Consider the following 27,693-nt stretch of genomic DNA (forward strand, 5'->3'; position numbering starts at 1 on the left):
ACGCGTTGCCATTGACATCAGGTCCAAGGAGTATGCGGCACAGTTGGCGGGGAAAAAGTTGGAACATACGCAATGGACAGGACACCCCGGTCGAGACATTCTAGGCCCCAAGACGATGGTCGCAACGTGTGCGCAGCTGTCAGCTAGGACGATGCACGCAGGGATGGCGTCAAGTTTTTGGACGTGTTGGAACTGGTCTCGCAGTGGGGTGAGTGTAGGCGCCACATGGTGCGTCAGACTGCATGCAAAGGTGGGCCAGGTGCGGCAGGGGTAGCAAGTACCTGGGAGCCTTCAAACCGGTTCCAGTTGCTCATGCCGCCTTTCTCTTATTAACGAATTGCTCCGTGGTCCTGGGTCGTGAATTGCTATTTTTCCAAGAGTTTTGTTCAGCGCGTCATTTTTATTTTTGTTGCGCAAATACATAACATACAACCAGCAAATCCCTACCAAGGACCCCAACTACACTTTTTTTCTGAAAACCAAAGTATCACACCATGGCGGACACAGTCGAGGAGAGCAAGCAATCCATTTCTGGAGAGGGACAGGCTGATGCCAATGCTTCTGTAGGAGCAAAGGGCAGTGCGGAATCATCGAGTAAGAAAACCGAAAGGAAGACGCCGAAGAAGCTGGGCGGAAAGAAGCCTCAACAGCAGCCCACTCCTGACGCCACTCCTGCCCCTGATAGCGATGGCGAAGGGAACGCTGAGCAAGAGGACGCAGAATCAAAGAAGCAAACCAACGGCGGCGACGCCGACGACTCGGACGAACCCCAACAAGAAAAGTCAAAGTCGCAATCGAGGCGCCGCCAGTCTCGAGGCCGCGGACGACGAGGCGTGGAATCTGGCGCCGAGTCTGATGCCCGATCAGATGTCTCGCAATCCGGAGGCCGTCGCAACCGCCAGCGCCAGAAGAAGGGCGGAAAGGGAGGCGGCCCACTGGACGACATTACCGAGAACGTGCCTGGAGGCGAGCTTGTTGGCGGAGCTGGCGACATGGTCCAAAACACTGCTGGAAAGGCCGTTGGCTCCGTCGGCGATACAGCTGGCAAGGCTCTCGGTGGCCTGACTGGCGGCGGCAAAGAAGATGACGGCGGCAAAGACGGCGGTGAGCAGCTTAGGTTGCGCCTGGAACTCAATCTCGACATTGAGATTCAGCTCAAGGCCAAGATTCACGGTGATCTTACCCTTGGATTGCTGTAAGTGAAATTGTATTTTTGGTGAGATTATCTTATGCTAACGATGAACTATAGTAACTAAAAGATCTTGGGCACGACGACAAAGACTTAATGCACGGCATGTTATTGACCTGTTAGTAATTGGAACCATTTGGAAGGCGTTTATATGAACTGGGAGTTTTGCATCCAAAGTGCCCCTCCCCCTTTGTTAACCTACTCGCAAAGTGTATGCGAGTAGTGGCCTACATAGGAATTGCAAATTACATGTATATCCACACGTATTTTGGCTAGCTTAGTTAACTGGAGAGTTTTGTTTGCAGCGGTATACCAAAGTTGTTAGTGTCCGCGTAGTTAGGTAGAGACAGAGACAGAGACAGAACTATTGCGATGTTATTTTTCTCTACACCAAAGTCATAAATCTCGCGTGATGCTCTCTCGCCATGTGTCTCGCTACACTTGTAATCGTGAGACAGCGACAAGGAAGGAATCGTACACTTGACTGCACCGTGACGTCATAGCTGCAATCCATACCAAGACGCGACCTGCGGACCCCTCCAAAAAAAGTAAATCAAAGCCAAAGAACGCGTGGAAATGGCAAAATGATAAACACTATTACATCATATCTGCTCCAAAAGGGCAAACAAACCGCTCTCCCAAAAAAAAAGGTCCAGGTGTATGTTTGACGGGTTACAAGGGCAAGGAAGAAAGTCATGGGTTTTCTTCCGTTCTAGATCTACCAAACAAAAGAGAAAAGAGAGAGAGAGAGAGAGAGCGACCGAAGCTCCCCCCCTTCCCCCCCCCTAGCACTAGCCCATATGTACGTTTGCGCGTCGTCGGACTAGGATAAAATCGACATGAACCGATGCCAAAACCAACCCAGTAAAAGAGCTTCACAAGCGCAAGGTTAAAGGATAACACGTATCCATTATCGTCTCTTTCCGCATAAAACGGCATTATCCGCGCAAATGATGCGGGAAGGCTGAATGGGAGAGGGCTGGCCTGTGGTGTCATGAAAGTGGGTACCATACCAAGGCGCGCCCACCTTTATTCCCGCTCTTTTGACATTGACGTCAGCACCGTTTGTCGCTGTGGGGAAGGAGCAAGGGTGGAAGCTTGCTTGAGTTTTTTGCGGGCTAGAGAGAGAGAGAGTAGCTTGCGTGGGTCGGGTTGATGGGATGAATTCTTGTTTTTTGGGTGGTTGTGGAAAGCAGGCTAGGTGGGTGGAAGGGGTGGTGCCAGGGCAGGGCCTTGCGTGTGGTGGATTGCGCTGATGCATGGGGGGCAGCGGGGTGGGTTTTAGGCTGACCTTGCTGGCCTGGCTGAGCTGGACCCGGTTGGTAGTGTATTGCTCTGGTCTGCTCTCTCACTCTTCTCTTTCCACTACTCTATTCTACTTACTACCTTGGAACTTTTGTTTGACTTGAATTCCTAATTCCCTAACCCCCCCCCCCCCACCCACATCCGCCAATTCCCCTCCTCCCCTACTGTCCCATAAGGATCTGATTTCTTCGTTTCCCCTTCCTTTGACGGGATACTATACAACAACCACACACCTAAACACCCAACCCACCATTGCATGATCGCGCGTCTCCCGCCCGACATGGCCGACAAGAACCAGAACGACTACTCGGACTCTGAGCCGCACGAGCGCTCGACCATGGCCCAGCAAAAAGCCATCAACAAAAAGAAGCAAGAGCGACGCGAAGCCGGTCTCCAATCCGCCCGCTCGCGCTCCTCATCGCGCCGTGCCCGCCGCGCCCGCCTCGAGGAAGACAAGAAGAACGGAAAGTACATGCACACGACGCCGCTCGAGGTGCTCGAGGAGGCCGATGCAAACGGCGACCTGCAGAAGATGGGCATGTTTGAGCGTATCGGGCCCGACAGCACGTCCATGGATGGTCCTGTTACGTATGCGCGTGCGATGCGTGGTGAGATTCCTATGCGTGGCACGAATCCCAATGAGCCGTTTCGCATGGAGCCGGAGAAGGGCGGGAGTGAGTTGAAGGATCAGGATGGATTGAAGTTGACGCTTGAGGCAAATCTGGAGATTGAGATTGAGCTTAAGGCGAGTATTCGGGGGGATTTGACGTTGAGTTTGTAGTAAGTTCCTTTCCCCTGTTTCCTTCTCTTTCTTGCCTTTTTTTCCTCATATACCCTTTTTTTTCTTTTTTCTTTCTCCCTTTCAGTTCTACACTTTTCGCTTCTCGTTCCTCCTCTTTTTTTTGTTCGCTTACATGGAGAGCCAATATACATGCCATGTATACGGACTTGCACGAAAGAGCAACAAAAGAAGAAGAAGAGAGAGAAAAAGCGAGGGAAGCGGTCTTTCTCACCACGCACACACACACATCCACAAAGCATTTGGGCAAAGACAAGATGCTAATTGGCCTCTTTCAACAGCCAATAACATAATTGCCTCTTTTTGTGTTTCCCCCGCTTGCGGAGTTGTGTCGAGAAACGTCTGTTGCCTCTCTCTCTTTTCTCTCTTCATCATGGCAGCCAGTCTTTGAGCGAATGGTGTTTTGCGGCTTCCTCTCTACCACCACCTATCTCTTCTTCACCGCATTTCTTACTCTTTTTTGAATTCCTTTTTCCAAACATGCCAGCGGTTCTGGCCTGCAATAGTAACTGAACTTAACAGTGAATAGTGCTTGAATTTCGAGAAATCCTACAATCGGCATTCAATCAGCGTTTTTGGATTTTTTTCTTGAGAGCCATATTACTTTTCTTTTCCCAAACAAACGAAACCGGGAAAAAGATTTTACGAGACGATTGCGGCGGATTTACGACCCTTTACTACACCTAGGGGAGGCGTATATGAGAGGGGTGATTGCCGCCTTTATGAAGATGAGAAGAAGAAGAGGAGTGGAATATAAAGAAACTTGCACTTTGATCTGAGCGTTTGAGGAGTTTACTACTAGGGAAATCATTTTTGTCTTTCTGGGGGCTATCATATAGCATTTGTGGAAAGAAGAGAAATATTGATATAATGATTACATGCGACGATGGCTCCTTTTGTTGTTTCTCGAGTGGTCTGATTCTGTTTCCGGTATCAAGGTTTGTTTGTTTGTCGTTTCCTCGATAAAGAATGGGCGTGTAGGTTGAGTGATGTTGCAGAGTCGAACATATTGACAGGGATGCAGTTTGGTAAGGGCCGAGACGGCGACATTGCTTTGGCCATGGCCAGGGGGGAAGAAAGGGATGATCTTTTTCAAGGGTGGAGTTGAAGCAAGTCTGGTGTAGGCACGGATATGCACAGTAGTGTTGCGGGAGGAAAGTGGGGTGGTGATGGTAGCAAACGGCACGGGACGTGGTATCGACACCAGGAAACAGGGTATGATCACGTGACGTATATACCTATCGTCGCTAGTGATTTGTGCAGCATGACTAGATATTGGCTATAGATTTCTGTTGGACTTGCTGCAAATAAATTAACCAATGATTGAGTAGACATGGATCTGAACTCGTTCAATTGGAGCAGTGTCCTGTTCAAGCAGAAACCTTGTATCGAGTACTTTTGTCAACTTCCAATGAAGAGCGTTGAGTGTCATACTCGCTCTAGCGGTACTAGACTAAAAAGGCAATGTGGGATGAGCACGTTAGTCCGTTGCTTATTCGCAATGCCACCTGTCAATGTGAGAGTCGAGTCCTCACTAATTGATCAGGCTAACAGCGGGGAGCTGAGTGGAATAGAGTTCGCATGCGCTCGTGTGATAACGAGTAGCTTGGCAGGAACTCTGCATCTCATTTGAGCTTGGACTACAACACGATTGGTGCAGAAGTTGGGGTAAGGTGGATGCAGATGGGAAAGTATTGAGCTAGTATGTGATACTGCACATGTGTAGCATCTTGCAATGCACAGATGCATGTCGTCATGTATAAACTTTATCGGTACGTGCAGGCATGTTGAAAAGGGAGTGGATCGATGTGAATAGACGCATACGTACTCTTCCATCGGATGACCAAAAACAGATGGAGCGAGCAAAGGGGAGGTGAAAAGGGAAAGAGGAGGGGTGTGGGTGGATCTGCATGGATGTGAGTAGATGTAGATGGAAGGCGGCGAGTCAGGAGGGAGGAGATCGTGGATGTGGAAGGTGAGGCGTTGATGGGCAAGGGCAAGGGATGCAAGAGGGCAGGAACGGTGGGTATCAGCAGCGCCAGCACAGAGAGAGGTCTGGATGCTCGGGCAAAAAGGCACGTGAAGATGGTACTTAGTCCGTAGATGATGAGGGCGCAGTGACAGACAAGAGGTGACAAGTGCCAGTGCACGACGCGGGTCGGGGAGAGGCCAAAAGGTTCCGAAAGTGACAGGGCCGGGCAAGGGCACCGGTTGGATGGGAGGGAGGGAAGGGAAGCAGTTGGGATGGGGAGGCCCAGGCCAACCTTGCGCGGGGCAGGCGGAAGAGACAGCTCGGTCGGCGTGGGCTCGGAGGGGAGTGGATGACGAGTGTTTTCGGATTACGAGGAGTTGGAGATTGCAATACCAAGACGGCCACTGCTGGACAAGTCGACACCGAGTCAGGCCGCTGCTGTCCGTACTAAGTGTGCTAGCATGCACCGTCTACCAAGGTACGGACGTAGCAGTACAAGTATAGCACCTTTCTTACATGTATGCCCGTAAGCATGGCCCGATAGTTATCAAACGTGGGCCGAGGCTAGATAGCACACGGTTTGTTGTCCAGCTACTAAGTTCATGTATGTGTGTACGTACTCTACTGTCTCTAAGTACTCCACGTCCTACTAGATGCATCCATAATGGAGGGAGGGGTGGAGGCCCGCCGATCGCTCGGAAATATGGCTGCAGATCAGTGCAGCACTCGATACACACACATGCAAGACGTCTTTTTTTTCTCCGACTGCCATGTCCAACACTCCCGACACGCCGCTTTCTTGGATAGTACGCGGCTTGCACAGGTCCGGCTTCTTTTCGACCGTCAGCTTAAAAAGCCTCGGTCCGGCGAGCGTTGCCCCACCATGGACGTAAGTATACTTAGTATCTAAGTACGTTGTTCATGTATCAGTGTCCTTGTCGCTATCCTTGCCCTTGACCCTGTCGGCGGGGAACAGGCCATGCAAACCGACGACTCGAACTCGGGTGATGCAGCAACGCATAGCATAGTTGAAGCTTGCAGCACATCGAAGCTTATTATCAGCCTGTTGGAGGTGTTGGGGTAGCCCATTTCGGCCAATCCCACGCCTGTCCTCAACACACACAGCCTCTACCACTGCCTACAAACACCCAGGGGCAGGGACGTGTTGCGGCCCGCAAGGCCCGACCGTATTGTGTCCTATCCTCGTGTTTGACAGCCATCCAAGGGGCAGTGCTCACACGTGTGGTTAGCTAATCATAGCATCAGCAGGTGCCACGGGTGCGGTGGTGAGCAGAGGGGGGGTAAGAATACGTGCAGCGTGTCCATATCCTACCATGCATGTATGTAGTAGCAAGTATGTAGGAATATACAAGTAAGTATGCATCCAAGCCATGGATGGGCGGCCTAATGTGGAGAGAATGGGCTATCGGGGGCGGAAGCTAAGCACTCGGTACGCGCACAAGTGGATTGGATGGCCGAGCGAGACCCTGCCTTGCCTGCCTCTTTGCCCAAGCGACTGCGACTCTCTCCCCGCCGAATCCACATACACACACTCACACACGCCCACACTCATCTCTCGCCCTCCCAAACACGCGGGCACCACTCAACACCCACCCATCTACTGCATCCTCCCTCTCCCAATAGCCCCTTGGGCTCTTATCCACCCCCCACCCTGTTCCCCACCCTCGCACACGCCCCCGTCTTCTGCTCGGCACACGCGCGCCTCCAATGTCCCAACTGTGCCTGGGGCTTGTCGTCACGCCCGCATCCACGTCGTCGTACAGGCCATTGTCTGCGCACACCCGTGTCGGCTGAGCGCCCTGCCTCTGCGTCCCCACCATATCCACCATGCCCGCCACAGGAGGAGGACGCGCTGCCCACCCCCCGCCTTCGACGATGCATTCCTCGCGCAGAGAGAGTAGTGCCATGGCCCCTTCAACCCAGCGCCCGGGCATCAAGACACGCGCCTACTCGGCTCCCAACGTGCCCAAGTGCGATAGTGACGTTAGCACCGAATCTCCACGCACAGACGACGACCAAGAAGGCGAGGAGATTGCCGACGATGCCTTTTTCCAGCGATACCACTTCCCCCAACCCGTTCCCATAGCCCAGGAAGAAGAGGCCGGCAGCAGCGCCGAGTCCTCGTCCGACACCGAAGGCCCACTTTCTCCCACTCATGTCAAGGATCGTAGCCAAGCGGGCGACTCCGTCTCGGAGCCATCTACGGGGGTGAGTTGTGATTTTTTTTCCCTCCCTCTCTTTGGTTGTTGTTATTGTTGTTGTTCTACTGTTGTTGTTGTCATGGTGCTAGCGTTTCCACGGCGCAAAAAAAAGAAAAGAGGGAGGAGATCCAAAGTCAGACGAAGAACAACGGAGATTGAGCTTGGGAACAACACAAATGGGAAACCATCAAAAAAATAAGCCTCCCACAAAAAAACTTTAAACTGGCTGACATTGTGATCATCTAGTCCGCCAACAGCGACTCAGCCGCCACCACCATGCAAGACCTCAACATTGCCGTTGTGGGAGTGCGGGGTTCAGGCAAATCTACCTTTGCCCGACGCGCACTCGGCTTGCCCGAAGCTGCATCCGCAGGCAATTGCTCGCGCAGAATGACCATTGATGGCACCATCTATGTAGTCCGCTTGGTCGAAATGACCTTCACCGACGTGCAACTGGGCGAGCGCGGGAACATCAAGTGGCCAGACAGCACCGACGACTGTGCCACGCCTCGTATCCACGCCGCCGTTATCCTCTACGATGTTACAAACCAGGAAAGCCTGGCTAACGTGCCTGAAATGCTCAGTTAGTGCCCGTTCCAACCCGCCCACGAGGTGCCTCCGCTCCTGCGTCGTGCTAACCATGTTCGCAGATACGTTCAACAAGGTCCAACTGCCGTTCATCTTGGTTGCATGCAAATGCGATCAACACCCCGCTCACCGCGAGGTCGATCCATCCGTGGTGGAGCACAAAGCAAAGTCCTTCATTGGAGACGTGAGCGTGTTTCAGACCTCCGAATCGTCGCCGGAGGCGCACCGAGCATGCCTGTCGGTCATCACCCGCGCAGCAATAGCGGCCAAGCGACGTAAGTAATTCATTTCCTTTTTTTCCTTCCCTGACAAGCCCCCTCGTGACGTGTCGAGCGCGTCCCCCCCATGGCCAGCATTTGTCGTGCCTGTGCACAAGGATGCAAGTCATTGACGTACTTCAGCTCCCTCGCAGGCCTCGATGGCGCGGCGCCGGGCCAATTCTTCCGCAGTACAGTCCAAGACCCAAAAGGACCTTTGGAGCCGCAAACACGAGCGTGCTAGCTCGGAAATCTCCCTCAGGTTTCAACGTAAGCCTAGCGAGATCAAAGGCCACCGTTATAAGCCCAGCGACGTCAACAAAACCTTCTTCAACGCCGACGAGTCGCCCGGCTACGACTCGCAGGATTCCGATGATCAAGATTCGGATGCTGGCCAAAGCATCATGTCGGTGAAGCCCTCTGACGAAAATGGCTACACCTTTGAGCAGCTCGTCGACCGGCTACTGGCACAGCCAATGTCCAAGAATGACACCAAATTCGTCTCCGTCTTCCTCGCCCTGTACCGGAGGTTCGCCACACCAGGCCAGCTCCTCGAGGCCATTATCAAACGCTTCGAGGCTCTCAATAAGGAAAAAGACCTACCCATGATCCGCATCATTGCTCAATTCCGCTACCTGACCATACTACACCAATGGGTTGCCTACTACCCTGGTGACTTTGCCTACCCCACCACCCGCCGCTTGATTCGACGATTTGCTTCCTCATTGGCCTCGAACCGTGAATTCTCCGTTGCCGCAACCGAAATCCTCCGCGATCTGGAAATGGTCACCGAAGATGACGACACCGACTGGGCCTGCAGCGATCGCCAACGGATGCAGAATGAAAACATACCCGCATTCCACAACAACGTACTTGACGAAGACTCGGACGAAGACGAATTCTCAAGAGCTTTGGGCCACATGTCCATGGACGACTCCTCGCGAAACTCCATAGCCCGAAGTAGTTTGACTGGCGGCGCCCCATCTACAAATGAGTCCATGGGCTCATCACAGACCCTCATCACCCAGGTCGAAAAGAACGAACGTCTTGCCCGACAACTCGAGCCCAACCCTGTCAAACCCCTATCAAAGATACAATGGCACCAGTTCATGAATGAGCCAGAGGATGCCATTGCCAGAGAATTGACCCGCATAGATTGGATCATGTTCTCCTCAGTCCGACCACGAGATCTTGTCCGCCACGTAATCCTCAACAACGACGAAAAGAAGAGATGCAAGAACCTCGAAAACGTTACGCGCATGACCGAACATTTCAACTACATTGCACTACTCGTCACAAACTACATCCTCCTCCGCGACAAGCCCAAACACAGGGCACTAATGATGGAGAAGTGGATGAAGATTGCGCGGCAGCTTCGCAAGCTGAACAACTACAACATGCTGGGTGCTGTCATGGCTGGCATCAAGGGCACAGCTGTTATCCGCCTGCATGCAACCAAGGACTTGGTTCCACAGGCCACGACTCAAGATTTTTGGAAACTAGACATTTTGATGAGCCACACCAAATCGCACGCCGCATATCGACTGGCATGGGACAATAGCTCAGGAGAACGAATTCCGTACATTCCGCTACTTCGCCGCGATCTCGTATCCGCCTCCGAAGGCAACTCAACATTTATTGGCGACAAGAAGAAGACGGACTCAGCCTTGGCACCACATCCAGGTGTCAGCGTCTTCGAGGCCGCTGGAGGAAAACGCGACAGCCGAGAAGCATTGCCAGGGGGAGTTGTTGGCAAGGAGAGGATCAATTGGCGCAAGTTTGAGATTATGGGCGAGGTCATTGTCGGCGTGCAACGCGCCCAGGGCACGCCTTATCCAAACTGGCAAAAGTGCGAAGAAATTCGGACCCTGATCCTCGACGTCAAGATCAACAAGGATGAAGAAGTAAGTAACGCACCCTAGACTGGCGTAGTGTCAGGCAGCTAAGAAATCGCACTAGGAACTTTGGGAACGTAGTGCCCACCTCGAAGCCCAAGGAGCCAATGAAAAGGGTAGAATAGCTCGATGGTTTCGAGAGCGTTAGTGCCTCTTTCTTTCCTATTGTCTGCTTGCAGGCGTGTCACATTTTTTTTTCATTCTTAAACTTGGCGATGAGAGCAGAAAAGCTAAGCCAAGGACTTTTAGCTGGGCGTATATCTTTGCCTTCAATGCCTTTAGCGTTGACGTTGACCCACCCGGCGATAGCGGCAGCAACAGCATCAGGCACCTAACACACAAACACCTAACCCCTATGCGTGCATGCAACAAGGCATTGAGCCACAGATACCCAGCAGCAGCACCATCTCATCACCGCCATCGCTTGCATACTCTTTCGACAACGACAATGATTGCAAAGACGCCGCGCCGACTACTCTGATTCGTTTGTTTTTTTCTTTCTGAAAGACATTTGCGCCATCTCCCTCTCTCTCTATATCTCACCTGCCATATATACCCATCTCTGTTCCACCTTGCCCTTCCCCCTCCCACACTACCAAAAGGTGGGGGTGATTGGGGGGACGGCATTTGTAACGACATGTACCTGTGTTTTTTTTTCTTGCTCTTTTTTTTTCTACCAAATTACGAAGCATCTTGGTAGCCCTTGGTCTCTTTGTTTTCTTTCCTTTCTCTGTTGTTTTTTTGTGGGCAACCCTGCACGATACCTCTCTTTGTCTATCCTGTCCTGTCTTGTCCGTCCTCTTTGTCTACTTGTCGGTCTCTCGAAAATCTTCCACTTCTTGTCTCTAGATATCCATGGGCGTGTTTTCTTTTTTTGTACGTACTTTTGGATTTCTTTCACCACAAAGTATATCCACATGATAAACCAAACGAGGTCTTTCGTTCATGATGCCTTTTTGCGTGTGCCATGTGTGGACTTTTCTTTATGGTTGGGGTTTCGAGTATGTGTCTGACGTCTACTGGATATCTAGTGAAGAAGTCCTTTTGCCTTGTTTTTCGTACTTTGTTGGATAAGGATATACGGAGGTGTGTGTTTTTCTCCATCCCAGGAAGGGACAGAGACTCAAGGGAAAAAAGATGTTGGTTGGGATCTACATATAAAAAAACGGGGGGAGTTTTTTTTTCCATCGGATCAAGCTGGGCTAAACTGGCTTCGTTTCTTTTTACCTTGTTTCTCTCTCGCTCTCGGATTTTCTTCTTGATGAGCAAAGCTACTTTTGAAGTGGCTCGCTTTTTGTTTTGTATCCTGTTAGTGGCTCGATACGATGGTATTGAGGAATCCAATAGTCTCTGTTCATGACCTTGTGCGCTGCTTTTTTTTTGCTTGCTGGAATCATGACATGCTTGCTTGAGGGGATATGTTAGACACATGTCATGCCACGACAGCGAGTCACTTGATGGAGAGTAGAAAGAACCAATGCATGGTACATGTATTATTCATCTTGCATATGTAGCCTTATAGTATGTTATGTTGGGGACTCGAACGCCATGATGCATCTATTTGTTCAGCTCCTCAGCCCTCTTCTTCAGCTCCTCCTTGCTCGCGGGCTCGGGCAGGTTCTGGGCAATGACTGGGCCCTATACATACGTATCTTGTTAGCCTCATGAACATATCGCTTGCTCTACCAAGTCCTTGTGAAGCATAGTTTATCGTACCTTTGACTTGAAAGCCTCAGCATGTTGCATATTGCCCGTGTCGTGCATGCCGTGCGACGAAGCCGTCGAGTCCGAAGACTCCTTTGCGATCTTATCGGTGATGCCTGCAGCAAGGTGGAGAGTTAGATTTGCTTTGTGTGTTGACAAAACACTAGGTTAGAGAAGGGAAGACTTACTACCAGGAGCAGACTCTTCAACAGGGTGGTCAGGCATTTTCACTTTTGCTTGTCGGATTTCTTTCCTGCAAGGACTTCTGGGCCGCCAATGTACAAGAACTCGGCTACGTAGGCGTTGACTTTGTCTTGCTCTGTCGTCTCCTCGCTCACGTCGAGCTTCTGGATGTCGGTGGCTAGGGTTGCGGTCTCGGTATCTGTGGGTTCGGTTTGGCTCTGCAGGTATTGCAGAAGCGCGTTGAAGTTTGGCGGTTGTTTTTGTTGTTGCGAGTCAGATGGAGAGGCCATGGTGGACAAGGGGAATGATGCGGGTTATGTAGGCGGCGAAGTAGCGGGAGCGTGATCGGTGACGTAGGTGTGAGGGAGGGTGAGATAGGAGAGCGGGGAGCTTGCAGGTGCGGTTGCAGTTGCAGTTGCAGTGGTGATGGGCGGAGGGCTCCGTTTGGGTTAGTGCGGGGTAGGTCAGTGGATAGTCTTCTAGTAGTATGTACTACGTAGGTAGTTGGGGGCCCGTGGAATCAAAGCCTAGAATCCAAGGTGTGACGAAGCAGAGTAAGGCTACAATGATCTAGCTTGGAAGACTAGAATGTAGGAGCATTTCGTGTTTCCTCCGTGTCATATCGGCATCGGGTGTTGCCGCTGGCTGGGCTATTCTGAGACTCGATTTTGAGACGAGGCTGGGCCTCTTGATGTCTTCTAATCTGTTGAGGCTATCGGTGTATGGGGGATGCTCATGTATTTACTTGCTACGTTGAGAGTTGTGAATCAGCCTACACAGCATACCTGCAATTACAACGACCCACTGTACTATTCACAGATCTTGGAAGCCAGATACCTATGTCCATTTTCTGTGAGACGCAAGTCTTAGTCAAGTGTGTATTGGGTCAAGTTTCTGGTGCAATATGGACGGTACGCGCTAAAAGTAACCTGATTCTGATCTAGCCATTGCATGGTTGCTGTATACTAGACTAGCCATCGCCTATGATGCAAAAGACTTGAGACAAGTCACATGCACTCTGCTGCCGACCTAGCTAGAAGAAGCATGCACATATTCTGTACCCTGTGTATTCGAAAGATGTCCAAGTTTCACCATAAACCAATCAGCATTGCATGCATACACACCTGTTCGTTACATAAGAAGAATAGAAATGCGTAGTATTCCCGGCCTGTCGGATCGCATACCATCTTCTATTAATACGCTTGAACCTGGAAGACTTCTGGACGTTTGACGCCATTTGCTTTGCCAGATGGTGGCGAGGCTGGTGCCGTGGGTGTGTGGAGGTTGATCATGCTCCTTTGCCTTCCCCACCAAGACTCGCCACCTCTTGGTCACATTGTTGGCGACAGCAAACCCCCAAGGTGTGTGTGTGTGTGTGTGTGTGTGTGTGTGTGTGTGTGTGCACCATGGAGGCCAAGCTCAATCCTTGTGCATTTTTACTTGGACACTATAGCTATACGCCGTTCTTTTGACAGTCGGCAGGAAAATGGCGCGGAGAACGAGTGGCCCATAGCGCGCCCAAACTCTATAAGCGGCAGCTCAGCCACCGAAACGCGTCGCAAGGGTGCTTGACCTGCCGCCGCCCCTACCGAGCCTTTGCGACGTTTCGGCTTAAGCAGGCCTTCATTCAGGGACACCAGCCTTCACAGTACACACAATTCTTCCTCCCTCTTCTCAGGCTCTCCCATGCTTGACCCCCTTCCCGATTGCCATATACCCGGGAGCCATGTGAGGCCCGTTGTCTGCCGTCGATCGTCATAAGCCTAGTCTCATCATCAACGTCGTATCGCAATTCAACTTTCACGTTATACCCGCTGGTCGGAACACGTCTTCCTGACGCCTCCGTCTCCGCGTAAACTGTGACTTTGCTGTTACGCCCCCTGCCATCGCGATGCCGTCGTTACTCGGGACCTCGCTGTTGGCGCGCCAGAACCCCCTGGACGACGCGAGGAACACCTTTTCGTCATGGGACAACTGCATGGCCAAATCCTACTGCAAGTGCGTAGAAGCGGCTCTCCTTGCCCGATTTCCCTTTGCTCACATACAATAGATGGCCAGTTATTGTCGGAATCATCATTGGTGGTCTCATCCTCTTCTCAGTGATTACTTGCATTGCGCGATGCATATGTTGCGGCGCTGAGTGCGCCTGCTGTTGCTTTAGATGCTGCGCTTCTTGCTGTGGCGGCGGTCGCCGAGGAAGCTCGCATCAGCGCATCAAGAGTGACTCTGGACGTCCATATCCTCCTCAATCGTATGGCCCACCGCCTCCTCAAGCGAACCCTTATGCGCAGGCGCATGCTGCCGCGCCACCTCCACCAGTCTTCAACCCGCGACTTGCAAACCAGCAGCAATACCAGTCCAACCCCATGCCCACCTTTACACCTGCCCCGCAACAAGAAAGACCGCAATATGCCACATTCGATTCATCCAAGCCTGCAGCAAACGAAGACTCCCTTCCAGCTATGCCGACGTGGAAGGAAGGACGGGATGTGCACGTAGAGGTAGAGGAACAGCCAGTGCCGCAAAAGAAGGGAGACATGGAGTTGGACAGGCTAGATCGCAATGGTAGTGTGACAAGCGGATCCATGGGAGGCGTGGCAGCAGCAGCAGTACCTGGAGCAAGACGATCTCCTGGCCCGGGCAGGTCCCCAGTTTCGCCAGATTATGGATATCAACAAAACAACTCGTTTGTGAGCGATGCCCCGTCTTACAACAACAACCAGGGACAGTATGGTCAGCCATATGGCCAGCAAGGTGGATATCGCCAGGGCTCGCCTGGACAGGGTCGATCTCCAGTGTATGGAGCCGGTGCAGGGTACGGCCAGCAGCAACAGCAACAGCCATATGGTCGACGTTCACCAGGACCATCCCAAGCATACGGTTCCCACGACCAGCAGAGCCAACAGAGTGATATGCACGCACCGTACCAGGAACTGCCAACGTCCTACAACCAACCCCAGCAGTCATACAATCAACCACAATCATCTTACAACCAACCGCAGTCATACAACCAGTCAGCGCCCTACAACAACCACCAAGACACTTACGACCAACGAGACTACCCCGATGAGCCCACGCACAACTACTCATCCCAGGCACCCGCCTCCAACGCATACAACTACAACGCAAGCATAGCCCCCTCGTACCACACCTACGACCCAGCACCACCGCCCGTGCAACCCCTACCCTCACCACCACCACAATCCTCGGGCCCCCCACCATCCCTCACCCCCGGCCGCCCTGCCCAAACAACCTCGCCGGTATCAGCGTACCCAGGCCAGAGATCCTACACTCCGGCTGCGGACACAGTAGCGCCACCACAACAACAAGCACCGCCGCAGCCTTCGTACCGAGCTTTTACCCCCGGAGCTGAGACTCAGCAGCAGTCACAGCAGCAGCAGTATGGGGGCGTAGGCAGGAAACCAATGGATGGGTCATACAGGGATATATAAGAGGGTTTTGTGATGTGTACAAGTTTAGTTTTTTTAGTTTTTTTTCTCTATGTTGTCTGAATATTCTGGTGAATCTTCTTCCTGATACCCACCCTTTTTTTTTCTTCAACCTCTCAAGTGTGCTTTTTTTTCTTCTTTTCTTATATCTGTGAAGTTTAGTGGTGTGATTTCCCTTGTTTGTCATTTGTTGGGTAGTTGATGGGGCTTTTTTTTGTTGATTGGGTTTATTGGGGGAAAGCATGTGGCTGTTTCATTTTTTTTGGTGGCTTGTCGTGAAAGTTTAGTTTGGGTTAGTTTAGTGAGTTAGTAGTTAGGGCTAAGATTGTGGCGACGGCGTAGTTGGGAGACTTTGTAGACTAGAGATTCGTAGTGTGGAGACTAGGAACCGCAAGTATCATGACTTCACAAAGATGAGCAAATTGAGTGAACTCGTAACGTGATTAAAGTAAGGTCCATTCGTACAAAGCTGGGGGTATCAATCTATGCGCAGGTGGAGCTATCAAGAAAAGAAAGAAAGCCATGTTCTCGACTTGCCACTCCCCCTTTGCATCCATCTTGTCGAGCTAGACCATACAATAAAAAAGTTAATACAGACGATCAGAAAAAAAAGAGGTCGTTCGCTCGCTTCCATGCCATGATCATTACCACATCGTCCATCATCTTCCACTCCAAAGGGTATAACCGCTCTCTCAATACAGCGAAAAACAACAAAGGGAAAAGTAGTCCTTGGCAACGCCCATGACACGCACCGACCGTTCGAGTCCCAGCCGTCACGGTGGTTGTTGCGCGCTCAAGGTGCAGCCTCAGTAGTAGTACCCGTATCTTCTCAAGCGCCATGCTGACAGGGTAGAACGGTATCCGCGTCAGTCAAGCGGAAGAGAGGTACTGGGACGCAGGACTAGACTCTACTCGTGTGCGTTGTCCTCCTACGTCCGCCGCCGCCACGGCCGCAAGTCAGGCAGCTGATGATGATGCCGAAGAGCGAGACGATGGCGTTGATGATCGCCTTAAGACCAGCAGCGATGGCGTTGACAATGGCCATGATGCAGTTTCCGATGGTGCGGAACTAGAGTGGAATGTTAGTTTAGAGAGCTTGAGGGTGTATGTGAGAGCAGAAGTAGACGTACGATTGACTTGATGCAGGATACTACGGCACCCATGATTGCGGTGTTCTTATTGGAAGACGGCTAAGTGATGTTTGTTGTTTTTGTTGGCGGGATGGGTTGGGAGAGAAGAAGATTTGTTGTATAGGTATATGTGAGTGGTGTGTGTGGTATAGGATGGAGAAGAAGCAACAAACAAAGGTGGTGAAGGGAGCTTATATTGTGATTGTGTGAAGTCAGCATAGGCGGTTGCACAAACGCTACGTCACAAGCGTCCGTGCCTGGGTGCTTGCTGATGCTCGCTGTTCGCTTTCCGCATCTCATTTCTCGATAGTACGTACATACACCACACCTACTACACCGCAACCCAGCCTGCAGCAGCCGCAGCCCGCCCCTCCCATTCCCCTTTGGGGTGCATGGCATATCGCCCGCTAGTCAAATTTTCCGTCAAAGCCCATCATGGGCCTGCCAGCTGACTCTGGACCCGTTTCTGGCTCTGGGGCCTGCGAACCAACACACGCACAACGACGCGCAAAAACGTCAGTGGGAAAGGCAGGTTTTGCATATGGACAAGGCGTGACGCAAGACATGGGATTGTCCCCTGCCTTGCACGCGTGAAGGTGGATCTACCGCCACAACCTTAAACAGAGCATCGACGTCACTCTTGGTCCCTGAAACGGAAGCGATCGCTAACACCACCCCATCAACCACCCTGCCATCACACACGCTGTGCCCAAAGCAGGTAGCCCGACATTTACTCTCGCTACGCCCATATTGAATCGTTTGGCCAAATCAGCCTACCATTCAACACACCCACTCATCTCAAGCCTTAGTGCAATCACAATCTCCGCGTCTAGCCCTTCTACTTTTTTCTTATCCGGCAACGTTATACCGGCTGGGCTGCCAATATCCTCCAGAAGACGATACAACAAGTCAGGGTGACGTAGAACCTGTGGCTCCCGCTCTCGAACCCATGGGTCTTCGCTTGTTCAACCCAGCGAGTGACGCCACAGATCCGAGCAAAGAAAATGCACGGGGCGGTTATCGGGAACAAGGTCTGACTTTTTAGCTTCAAAGGGACATGGGCATGAGAAGGGCCCCACCGCATTTTCGCGTTTCCCATGTCTCGATCGCGTTCGATCTTTTCTTTGGCAAGGGGAGTGATGCGCATGTTGTCATTGTCCCGTAAGCGGAAGTGAGTTTCTTTCAGACTGCACTCCAAACGATAACAGGTTGTTTTGGCTAAAGTCTGCTATCGTCATTTTAATTCCCCAAATCCCCAGGGTCGCCCTAGCTTTCCCGCCTCGAGCTTGTGGAAATTACGGTCGGTCCTGGTCAGCTGCTCTGCAACAACAATCCACTAGACAACCCGTTTTGGCCATGTTGGCGCGCTATGGGTGTGTTAGCGCTGGTGCTGGGTGGATTGATGTGGCTGGTGACGCCCGTTGGCAAGCTCGACACCGCTCATGGACTTGTGCACCACAGGTGGGTCTGGAGCCGAGGCCTTGTCCCGACGACATCACATATTCCCAGCCATGCCAGCACTATCGCATAGCCGTCTTGACCTCTTGTGCTCTTGTTTGTTGTGCTATACTCATTACGCATATGTCATAAACATGCCACGGCCAGCCTCCTAAATACAGCCCGGACACGATACCCGTTGTAATGTCATAGACCCGTGACTAATGACGTCTCGTTGAAGAACAGGAAGTCTTCCATTGTCCTTTCATCGCCATATACACTCCCAGCCGATAATACAGAAACCCTCATGTTCCTGACACTGGGTTGAGATACTAATGCTTTGGAGCTATAGTGTCCAGGGCTATAGCAAACAAGGCTTCGCTGCCAGCCTTGTCATCCACCTTGACACTGTTCCTATTTCAGAATGATCAAAAGCCGTTGTGAGAAAACGCGCTCGCATATTCCGTATATCGCTGCTGTAGTATGACCATACTGTTTCCATTAACGCGCTTCCCGACAAGATGGTGTCCCCGGGAGAGAGCGGGAGTGTACATCTCCCCACTATTCAATCTCCAGTCTTCGTCTCAAACTTTGTTCTAGAGATCGTCTTCAATCTACCCAGCGCCACATGCTCCACATGCTCCATTCCACCCCCGTCTGCATACCAATACAACAGGAGCGCGGGAGTATCCGATCGCTTGATCGAAGCCCCACAGGGACTTGGCTTTCCCTCGAGCTTCTCTACATGCCTTGCACTTGATCGGGGAGCAAGTCTAGTATCACTCATAGCCCTGTGGCGTCTAGATTCTGTTGCGTCATTAAGGTCGTTCCCACTCCAGTTTGCACGATGTAAGCGAGCTGCTCGTGGTAGTAAGCTCGAGTATGAGGCTTGTGATTGGAAGCTGCCTGTTCTGCTGCGCTGTAGCAGAGATCTCGGCGAATCTGAGACTAAAGTGCGATCTGGAGATAATAATGGAGGGGATGGGTAAGGGATCTGGGAGATCTCCTCCATGAATTCGGTGTCTTCGTCTTCGATCTTGGCCACACGCTTTACTTGCTTTACTTGCTTTACTTCAAAGTATGGGGTTCTCGCGACACCGGTTATGATATCCTCTGGGTCTGGGCGCTTTCTCGATCGCGGAACATCTTGCTATGCAAGAGCCATGTGCTCAAAATATTTCTTGCGGGTTGCAGTCCAACTCTTTGGCTTCATTTCTGTACGGTCTCGTGACATCGACATGTAGCTCGAAACAGCGCCAATGAAGATGAGTATCATGACTGCAATAGTCAAAAGGCCCTGGATAACAATGATGACGATCCCAATCACTGTCGCGGAAATGCGGGCGATACTGAAGCGCGGATCAAACGCTGCAGAAAGCGCGGCTGTAGTAACCTTGCTGAAGCCGAGGAGATATATCGCTATTACATTTAGACGTTGTCCTTCAAACGGCCGGAGGAGAATAAACGTAACGAACGCAATGGTCTCGATTGCCAGTAGACCAAAGACCTGCACAGTAGGCTGACTGGAAGCCCCAGCGAGAAACCCAGCTCGGAAGAACTCGTAGAGTAGCCAGACGGCAAAGAACCACCATCGACTTTTTCGATAGCGAGATACAAGCCATCCAAACCTTGCTGTATACGCTTCATCGGAATGAATCGATGGCAAGTCCGTCGTGGCATGTATCCTCCACCACGGAATCGAGATGCTGCACCACGGTATCACCTTAGTTATTTGATGCTTCGATTCGTTGATCTGGTCTCGCTCGAAAACATATCCTCTGAGACGCAACCTGGAGAAGCAAGCGTACGCAGCAACGCTACCGAGTCCAAGCACCATAGTTACAAAGACTATGCAGGTGACAGCGACGGTTCCCGGTGACGCTGGCAAGGAAAACTGGTATATGCAGAGGAAACTTATCGTGAAAAAGCTGATGAAGATGGTGCGCAGTATTGTTACAACAATGTAGGCAAGATAGTGACGGCGAAAGTACTTGAGGCGATTCTGGCGTATAATGCGGAGACTGACCGATATCTCGACGATTGCTTTCAGAGAGAGAATTGAGATAATGGCGCATGCGGATAAGAACAGAAGCCAGAGGAGCTCGGTCAGAAAGGCATTGCGGACTGGAATTCGCTGCGTCGCAAGTGTGCCTGCAAACCCAGAGTAGTCGCCCGGAAGTGGTAATTCAGGCTTGACTTGCTTTCCGGAGTACTTGAATCCGCCGTTAATATCGGTTAGGTAACGCTTGTTGACAGTGTTCTGGAAACCGAGCTCGGTAGGTAGAGTATCTCGTCCATATATCCGATGAATATAGACTCCTCCAATATACGGATCGTTTTGAGCCGCACCAGCAACATGATTCCGTACCCCATTCCCCTCTTTCACACTGACAAACCTATCAATCATACTCTGCATTGGCTCATAGTATATCATTCCCCCCACCCAAGCATAATTGCTCCAAAAAGCCACCAGAACACTCGGCCAATCCATCTCAAGCGCCCCGCTGTAGAAAACATACTGCCACACGGAAAACACAACAGAAACCGACATGGAATGCGCATAATGACTCCGCATACCGAGCACATCATCGCCACACGCAGCAGTGGCAAACGACGCCGCAATCGCTACAAGCGTGAAAACAGCTACAACAGTCCCAACGCAGTACTGCCGTCGAAACGTCCACCCATTCGTAATCCCCGCTGCAAACAACCCAACCTCGCTTTCCGTCTTATTCGCAAACACCCGGAGAACAGCCTGGCCCTCGAAGTCCGGAATACCCAGTGCCACCTCCGGGATCCCTGCTACATCGGCCGGGCTAATCAGTATCATACCCGCGGCTTCGATGGGAGTTCCCGGTCGAACGGGACACGCGCTTTTCATTGCTTATTAGTAGTGTTATCGTGATAGGGAAACAAGGGGGGGGTGGTTTTACCTCCAGATATTCGCGTCACACGGGTTGAAGGTGAGTGAGAAACGAGGCTCGCCGTATGCGAAGACGGCAATGTTGAGCATGACGTGGTCTTGTAGTGTCGTCTCGCCGCGTAGATGGAACATGATCGTCATGTTGTCTTTGTAGTACGCTGCGTCGAAGCGAGTGATGTTTATGGCGCTGTTGCTGAGGCAGTCTGTGTAGTCGGTTGTGTAGAGGGATGGCTGGCGGTCGTCTCGGACGAGGCTGCGGATGCCGTTGATTGTTGCGCGGACATATTCGATCGGTTTGGCAATGGTGAAGTCGCTAAATAGCGGGAGTAGTAGGTAGATTGGTAGCAGAAAGGTGGTGTTCTGTTGTATGCGCATGCTGGCATAGGTGGTGGTGTATTGAGATTGCGGAGTGTGTAAACTGTAAACTGTGGGCGAAAGCTTTATGAAAGCTGGGTAGTTTCTTGTATATATGCTTGTTTGTTTGCTGCAGTTTTATAGTTGCGTCTGGAAAAGTCTTAGTTCTTTGGCATGTTTATGGGCCGGCGTAGGAGAAAAGTGAGCAAACTCAATGCGGAGTGAAGGTACCATCGTTGGGATGGCATCAGGCCTCAATATAAGTTGTTCTGTCTGCAATAAGTCTATGCAAGCAGGAGCATTTCATCATTATTTAGGGGCGTCTTCCAAGTTCTTTCCAGCCTAGTCACTGTACAATGTTTGTTTAGCATTGGCAAACTCCGGCAACCCCATAGACCCCTAAGCAGAGCATATACTCAGAGAAGAACTTGGAAGGGTTTTCATGTTACGTGCGCAATAAAGCTCACGATTGATCCATGGCTTGACACAAAATTAAACGAATGTTGTTGAGACAGGAGTAGGTGCATTTCAAAACTAGCTCTTCGCTCTTGGGTATCTCATTGTGCGCATCCGATCACCGACTCTGTGCTACTGCGCTACCAAAATTTCCGTCATACCTTTTATCAATTTAATCATCATTTGCCAAAAGTGCCTTTGGCTTTTACACACAACTCCCCCTTGATATTCTCAAGGGTCGCAATAATCTCCTGATGGGAAGCCTGTGGCTTCTTTGTGAGGTCCTTCTTTGGTGATAGCCATCCCAACCAGCTCTTTGTAGGTTCAGACTCCGGCTCAGGCGGTGGTTCAGACTGTGGCAGATCAGGTTTGGAGAAAGCAGCGCGTATGACGTAGAAATCGAGGCTGTACGTAGGTTTCGCGTAGGTCAAGGAAAGGGAGTCGGGGCGATGGGCAGATTCTGGGTGTTCTTGTCAGTGGGAACCCTGGGTGTGAAATGGGGTATGATTGCATCAATGTACATACCAATAAGTCCATCAGGACCCTTCGCCATCCTGGCAAAAATCTCCTCAAAGATAGTCGCTATAGCCCCTCCATGCGCGACGCCCGGCCAGCCAGTCAGTCCTCCTCCAATCCATACTACCGCTACCATCTCTCTGGTCTCGGCATTCCAAAATGCCCTCTGCACTCCTAATCCCCTTGCCCCACCCATAGCACCCAAAACTCCTTTCTTCCCGTCATTTTCCCTACCAAAATCTAAATCCAGCTCTAGCCATCCTTTGTAAGCTGATATCTTCCGACTTCCTGGAGCAGGTGCAGATGTCAATCCTGGTCCTGATCGGAGGGCAGTATCGGTGTGTAGGTTGTATGATTGCGATCGGAGTGATTGTACAATCTCCAGAGCGTCGACGTCGCGGCTGAGGGAGTTAAGGATTAGGTCATCATCTGGCGATCCGGGCTCAGGAAGACCGAGGGGCGCAGCGAATTGACGGGCACCCAAACCAGTTGTTATTCCTAGAGCGAGGATGCTGGCGTACCACAGGTAGGACCAGCGGATGCGGGATTGGAGGGGAAGCTCGAGGACTTGGGCATTGCGGGGGTGGCGGATGAATTGGCGCGAAGCTCTGCAAGGCGCTGTGAAAGGAGTGCGATTGAGGAGAAAGCGCGCTCGAGACATTTTGTATTCTCAACTGCATATATCGCAGTCAGTGATAGATGGGACGGAACCTTGAGTTGGTGACAGGGATTAGTTCACCGAGGCTCAACTTTAGTGGCTTGGCACCCCAGGTGCTCGACTTGCGAGCGGCATTATTCCGCCATACTACACATTTGGATGCATTGTTTTGGAAACAGCCATTGCAAGTATATACGGTCAATAAGCATTAAACGTTATCATTCCCTATACATATCGAACCATACTAATATAGATTATCACGATTGCTCCTTTTCTAGCTTTCCTGGTCGTTGTTTATCATCCACCAGTGTAATGTCCAATGCCCCTATGTCAACATCGTGGAACATACGAACCTACACAGTCTGTTAGCTACATTCTATCACCAACTAAACAAGCATACGGCATACATTCATACCCAGCAAATCGGGTCCAGTCTCTCCAAATCGCCACATTCTCGGATCAAACCAAACTGCGCTCCCACAGTTTGCACAAAACTTGTGCAAATTTCTTTTCATTCCAAAAGAATAGTCCCTTAGCATATCTTCACCGCTCTTTATGTGTAGCTGCGACCTCTCGGGATACACTAGCAAGTAGCCGTTGCGAGTGCAGATGCTGCAGTTGCACGATACGACCTTCCACTGGGGTAGTGGTGGGGAGAGAAGGACCGAGTACTGTACAATACCGCAGTGGCAACTTGCCGCGTAGGTTTGACAGTTTTCCGGATCAAACTTGGGGAGAGACGGTTTGGTGCTTTGTGAGTCGGTCATGACGATGGCTGGTGGTGGTGCAAAGGTGGGGTTCAGAGAGTAGTTGAGAGTATAGCCAGTAAATCTCTCCTCAAGTGAAGCGCATACTACATATATTGCCTTCAATATAGGCACGAGGGCATAGACGGAACGGAAACCGCCGTTTTAGACGGAAGCTATGCTCAAGACTGCGAGTGATTAGCAAAGAGGGGTGGTAGCCTTGGTTACAAAAAGTCTCCGTCTCCGGAATCCGGCGAGCAAATGTCTCCGAGGCCGCCAGAAAGCAATCGAGGATATATGGAGAATCATGAGAGTAGCAGGTTATGATGCTGTCATTAAGAATCCACCGGGGTCATGATCTAGCCAGCTTCTGCATAAGAACATCTTACTCGAGAAATTATTCGAAAGCTAGACGACTCTAAACAGAAAAAAGATAATCTCATTTGTTCATACAAAGTACAATCTAAAATTAAGTATCGCCTGAAATCACGTTACGATTCACACTATATAGTGGACTCTAACGAGGTTTCGTGCAACAATAATTTCTGCAGTTACAGGTCACAACGTGTCAACCTTCGAATCTCCCACCCATTACAACACGCATGACCATAGTGGGAAGCAGCTTTAAATAGAAATTTCAAAAAGTTGTTCATCGAGAACAAGATAATACGAGACATAATATAGAGATTGAAAACCTTCAAAGACATATACCCACTATGGACATTTCAATTAATTCACTGCCGCGACAGCCAGAAGTCCCCACACCAATCACTGTCCTGATCCCAGAAAAGCCCAATTTCCTACCCCAGCATTTATCCCCAATCACCATACTTACACAAACTTACCTCTTCACTGCGTCAGTCCCCCAATCTCGTCCGACCACCTCCTATATCTTGTAGAACCACATTCTCCCATCCACATTCCAAAAAACAGCTCGTACGACACCGCGCCTCCAAAATACAAGAGGCAAGAAAAGTCGGAAAAGGAAGTCGGCAAGTTCCACCGTTTCCAGTTACGAACATCAGCCCACAAAATCCAACTCATTGCCTCAATTCCCACCGATTTCCACCCCCAGTCTTACATACCGATCCCGTGTCACCAGACCTACTGTCTGCGACTCGCAGAAAAAAAACGCCAAAGGCGCACATTTCTTTGAGGTGCGATTGGTTGCATGGTATACGCGCTAGTGGAGCTGGGAGTCGCTGTTGTACGGCGGAGAAGAGGGCTTGAATGGGGCTGCTGGTCTTGTGTAATGTGATAGCCATGGACTCCGATTCGTGTCTTAGGTTGGAGGCGCTATTCTGGGGCGGGTGGTGGTATCCGGGGACTTGGGCTGGGTGGGTGGGTTGGTATGAGGGTTGCTTGACTGTTTGTGGGAGCGGAGACGAGGGCTATTGGTGTTAGGGTTTCATTGGGCATTTTGAGAGTGTTCTCTGTCGAAGGTAGTGAATTTGGAAGAGAGATTCATAACGAAGCTTCGAAAGTCGGCGAAGGAGATACTATCCTCGGATAGGAAACGGGAAAATCCGTACGTCTTTCGTGTTGATATTGTGAAAGACGAGTGAGAAAAATTAGTGAAAAACAAACCACATTGATCAGTGAAGGGCATTACCCAAGGACAAGACGTTGAGAAATTTCTACCAACACACAAAATCGTCTCTTTCTACGCTACCTGTTGATTCTAAAGAAGTGATCATAATCCTCTTGGCTTGTATCTGAGATCACCTAACTACATGTGTTGCTTTACATCACTTATTACTTCAGCCGTTTAAGCTAAGAAAATTCTAAGAGACTCAAGAGTAGATGAGTTATCACATATATTGAGTGTATGGTTTAACAGCAGCCAGTTCAATTGCAATGGCTCAAATCTCACTAGAAACATCTCGTCGTTGTTCTTACAGAGTGCAATACGTTGCCATTATGTACAAATATCCATGTACTCTTTTTAACGGTTTTTAATATACATCTTACTAAGCAGCTTAAATGTTCCTATACCATCATCATTCTGTCGTGTGATAGAAACACGATAAGACCTCTGTGTGAGATCACTTATCTCGCCAGTAATAGGATTTGAAAAGAAGCAGCCTAGAAGACCTCATGTTCAATTTTGCAATGCATACTGAAAGATGCTCAACTTAACATGCATCACCAACTCACGACTGAACTCGATCGTCAACTGAAATTGATCATGGTAGCGTGATTGAGACATGTCACCAAGATCGCAGTTCAACATTTCAAATCCTTGCGAAAGCAACCATATACTCTGTATGAGACTGAGTCTGAGCTTCAAAAGTCCCATACAATGCATTGACCTTGTCTATATTTGCGTTCGCCACATCTGCAAGGCCTTCTTCTGCCTCAAGGCCTCTTATCAAAATAATAACAATGTATTGATAATTCCTCGACATCGATGTCCATCGCCCCAGCCTCACTCCAGACGCCAAAAGTAAACACAAATATTCAAAACAGCACAAGCTCCAGAGCGGGGTGCCATGTTCATACATACTAATCAATCGGATTCCGAATCCATGCATCTCCTTCCTTACTTTGTACTGGAAACAAATTCTGGATCAGCCAAGTCGTGACTTGCTCTACCGGAAGAAAATCCGTCATCAAATCAGCATGTTGCCCATCAAACGGCACGCACAAGGGTACTGCAGGTGTAAAACCTGTTACCGGTAAATAGACCACCATCGCGAAAGCGAACCCCGCGGACAAAAAAGCCAGCCCAAGAAAAGCAAAACCCGACGCTCCTGCACTGCAACTGCACCGGCATGACGTGCTCATGATGCATATCGTTAATGCCGACATCACGCCAATCCAAGATTTACTGATCAAGAGAATGCAGGGCAAGGGGGGCGATGAGCGATTGATTGGAAAAAAGAATCAAGACTACATGAAAAGAAGAAGAAAGAAAACAAGCGAGCAAAATAAAAGACCAGGTTCATTCAAAAGCAACGGCCGTATACCTGGACCCTGTGTAGGATTCAGGGTGACGGAAAGCAAAAAGCCCGTACCACAATAGCAGCAAGCAAGCAGCCCGAGAAAAAAACCAAATTAGATGTTCATGACGGAACCTGAAGAAGGTACGGGAAGGGTACGTACGATAGCCGAAGCCAAAAGCAAACGGCCACCGTTTCTTTTCCCTCCATCCCCTCTCCCCCGTCCACCTTCCTCTTTCCTTTTCCCATGCGCAGCGTGCAGCATGCATGCACGTCTTGCTTGCTTCTTTTCTTTTGCGCTAGAAAGAGGGAGGAGCAGGAGCGAGAGGGATCAAGGACAATGCGTGCGTGTGTGCGACGCAACGTTTCGGAAGGTAAAAAGCAAACTTTCCCAGAACAAGCAAAGAATCACTACAGAAAGAAGCAAAAGACGATATCCCACATACCCGCTCCAACCATTCCCCTCCCTCCCACTCAGAGGCGAATACAAAAAAGAAAAGATGAAGCGAGATAGAAGCCCGGAGCTTACCCGTACCGTTCCCCCTTCCCTTTCTCGCCTTTTCGCGGGGAGCACACACACACACACACACCCTCCTTCCACCCAAACCAAAACCGGTAGAGTAGAACCAATCTTCCCCTACACCTAGTAGCACGCGAAACCATGGCAATCTTTCCAGAAATTCGCTCAGATCTTTTTTTTTCCTTCTTTCACCATATCGGCAATCACACGTTACCATCTCATCCAGAAGATTCCGTGTATCCAAACCCCCCACCCCACCCCGCTTTTTCTTTCCTTTGCTTTGCCCACGGATCCCGTATACATCAGCTTGGAAGTGAAAAAAAAGAAGGAATAGAGAGAAAGAGGGATATAGAACCCCTGCCGCACCCCCCCACTTGTTTTGGTTTTTTGTCCATTCAGGATTAACAAGCCATTGAGGAGATGCAGTGAAGATCCAAAAGGCCGATAC

At 50.5% G+C, this 27,693-nt stretch overlaps 10 protein-coding genes across 10 annotated transcripts; 5 read left to right on the top strand and 5 right to left on the bottom strand.

The window, feature by feature from the left end:
- Positions 1–494: 494 nt before the first annotated feature.
- On the top strand, positions 495–1,256 carry COCVIDRAFT_13584 (hypothetical protein; the record flags this gene model as incomplete). Its single annotated transcript, XM_014703947.1, has 2 exons — positions 495–1,195; positions 1,250–1,256. The coding sequence occupies 2 exons, from the start codon at positions 495–497 to the stop codon at positions 1,254–1,256; spliced, it is 708 nt and encodes a 235-aa protein (XP_014559433.1).
- A 1,518-nt stretch (positions 1,257–2,774) lies between these two features.
- On the top strand, positions 2,775–3,275 carry COCVIDRAFT_13585 (hypothetical protein; the record flags this gene model as incomplete). Its single annotated transcript, XM_014703948.1, has 1 exon — positions 2,775–3,275. The coding sequence occupies one exon, from the start codon at positions 2,775–2,777 to the stop codon at positions 3,273–3,275; it is 501 nt and encodes a 166-aa protein (XP_014559434.1).
- A 3,838-nt stretch (positions 3,276–7,113) lies between these two features.
- Positions 7,114–10,375, top strand: COCVIDRAFT_91607 (hypothetical protein; the record flags this gene model as incomplete). Its single annotated transcript, XM_014704026.1, has 5 exons — positions 7,114–7,494; positions 7,734–8,070; positions 8,138–8,350; positions 8,477–10,236; positions 10,292–10,375. The coding sequence occupies 5 exons, from the start codon at positions 7,114–7,116 to the stop codon at positions 10,373–10,375; spliced, it is 2,775 nt and encodes a 924-aa protein (XP_014559512.1).
- An 810-nt stretch (positions 10,376–11,185) lies between these two features.
- Positions 11,186–11,587, top strand: COCVIDRAFT_91502 (hypothetical protein; the record flags this gene model as incomplete). Its single annotated transcript, XM_014704027.1, has 1 exon — positions 11,186–11,587. A coding segment is annotated over one exon (402 nt), but the record flags the coding sequence as incomplete, so codon positions are not given.
- Positions 11,588–11,784: 197 nt separating this feature from the next.
- Positions 11,785–12,404, bottom strand: COCVIDRAFT_35285 (hypothetical protein; the record flags this gene model as incomplete). Its single annotated transcript, XM_014704028.1, has 3 exons — positions 11,785–11,865; positions 11,944–12,094; positions 12,163–12,404. 3 exons carry the CDS (start codon positions 12,402–12,404, stop codon positions 11,785–11,787), a joined length of 474 nt encoding a protein of 157 aa, XP_014559514.1.
- Positions 12,405–14,005: 1,601 nt separating this feature from the next.
- Positions 14,006–15,566, top strand: COCVIDRAFT_91568 (hypothetical protein; the record flags this gene model as incomplete). Its single annotated transcript, XM_014704029.1, has 2 exons — positions 14,006–14,112; positions 14,165–15,566. The coding sequence occupies 2 exons, from the start codon at positions 14,006–14,008 to the stop codon at positions 15,564–15,566; spliced, it is 1,509 nt and encodes a 502-aa protein (XP_014559515.1).
- An 898-nt stretch (positions 15,567–16,464) lies between these two features.
- COCVIDRAFT_91581 (hypothetical protein) lies at positions 16,465–16,726 on the bottom strand (the record flags this gene model as incomplete). Its single annotated transcript, XM_014704030.1, has 2 exons — positions 16,465–16,632; positions 16,694–16,726. 2 exons carry the CDS (start codon positions 16,724–16,726, stop codon positions 16,465–16,467), a joined length of 201 nt encoding a protein of 66 aa, XP_014559516.1.
- Positions 16,727–18,695: 1,969 nt separating this feature from the next.
- On the bottom strand, positions 18,696–21,428 carry COCVIDRAFT_35288 (hypothetical protein; the record flags this gene model as incomplete). The annotated part of the gene is made up of 4 exons (XM_014704031.1): positions 18,696–18,700; positions 18,749–19,192; positions 19,331–21,003; positions 21,064–21,428. The coding sequence occupies 4 exons, from the start codon at positions 21,426–21,428 to the stop codon at positions 18,696–18,698; spliced, it is 2,487 nt and encodes an 828-aa protein (XP_014559517.1).
- Positions 21,429–22,042: 614 nt separating this feature from the next.
- Positions 22,043–23,040, bottom strand: COCVIDRAFT_24203 (hypothetical protein; the record flags this gene model as incomplete). Its single annotated transcript, XM_014703969.1, has 2 exons — positions 22,043–22,323; positions 22,389–23,040. 2 exons carry the CDS (start codon positions 23,038–23,040, stop codon positions 22,043–22,045), a joined length of 933 nt encoding a protein of 310 aa, XP_014559455.1.
- A 254-nt stretch (positions 23,041–23,294) lies between these two features.
- Positions 23,295–23,804, bottom strand: COCVIDRAFT_35290 (hypothetical protein; the record flags this gene model as incomplete). Its single annotated transcript, XM_014704032.1, has 2 exons — positions 23,295–23,390; positions 23,445–23,804. The coding sequence occupies 2 exons, from the start codon at positions 23,802–23,804 to the stop codon at positions 23,295–23,297; spliced, it is 456 nt and encodes a 151-aa protein (XP_014559518.1).
- Between the last annotated feature and the right edge of the window lie 3,889 nt (positions 23,805–27,693).

Source organism: Bipolaris victoriae, assembly GCF_000527765.1.
Source record: "Bipolaris victoriae FI3 unplaced genomic scaffold scaffold_18, whole genome shotgun sequence".
In the NCBI taxonomy this organism is placed as follows: domain Eukaryota; kingdom Fungi; phylum Ascomycota; class Dothideomycetes; order Pleosporales; family Pleosporaceae; genus Bipolaris; species Bipolaris victoriae.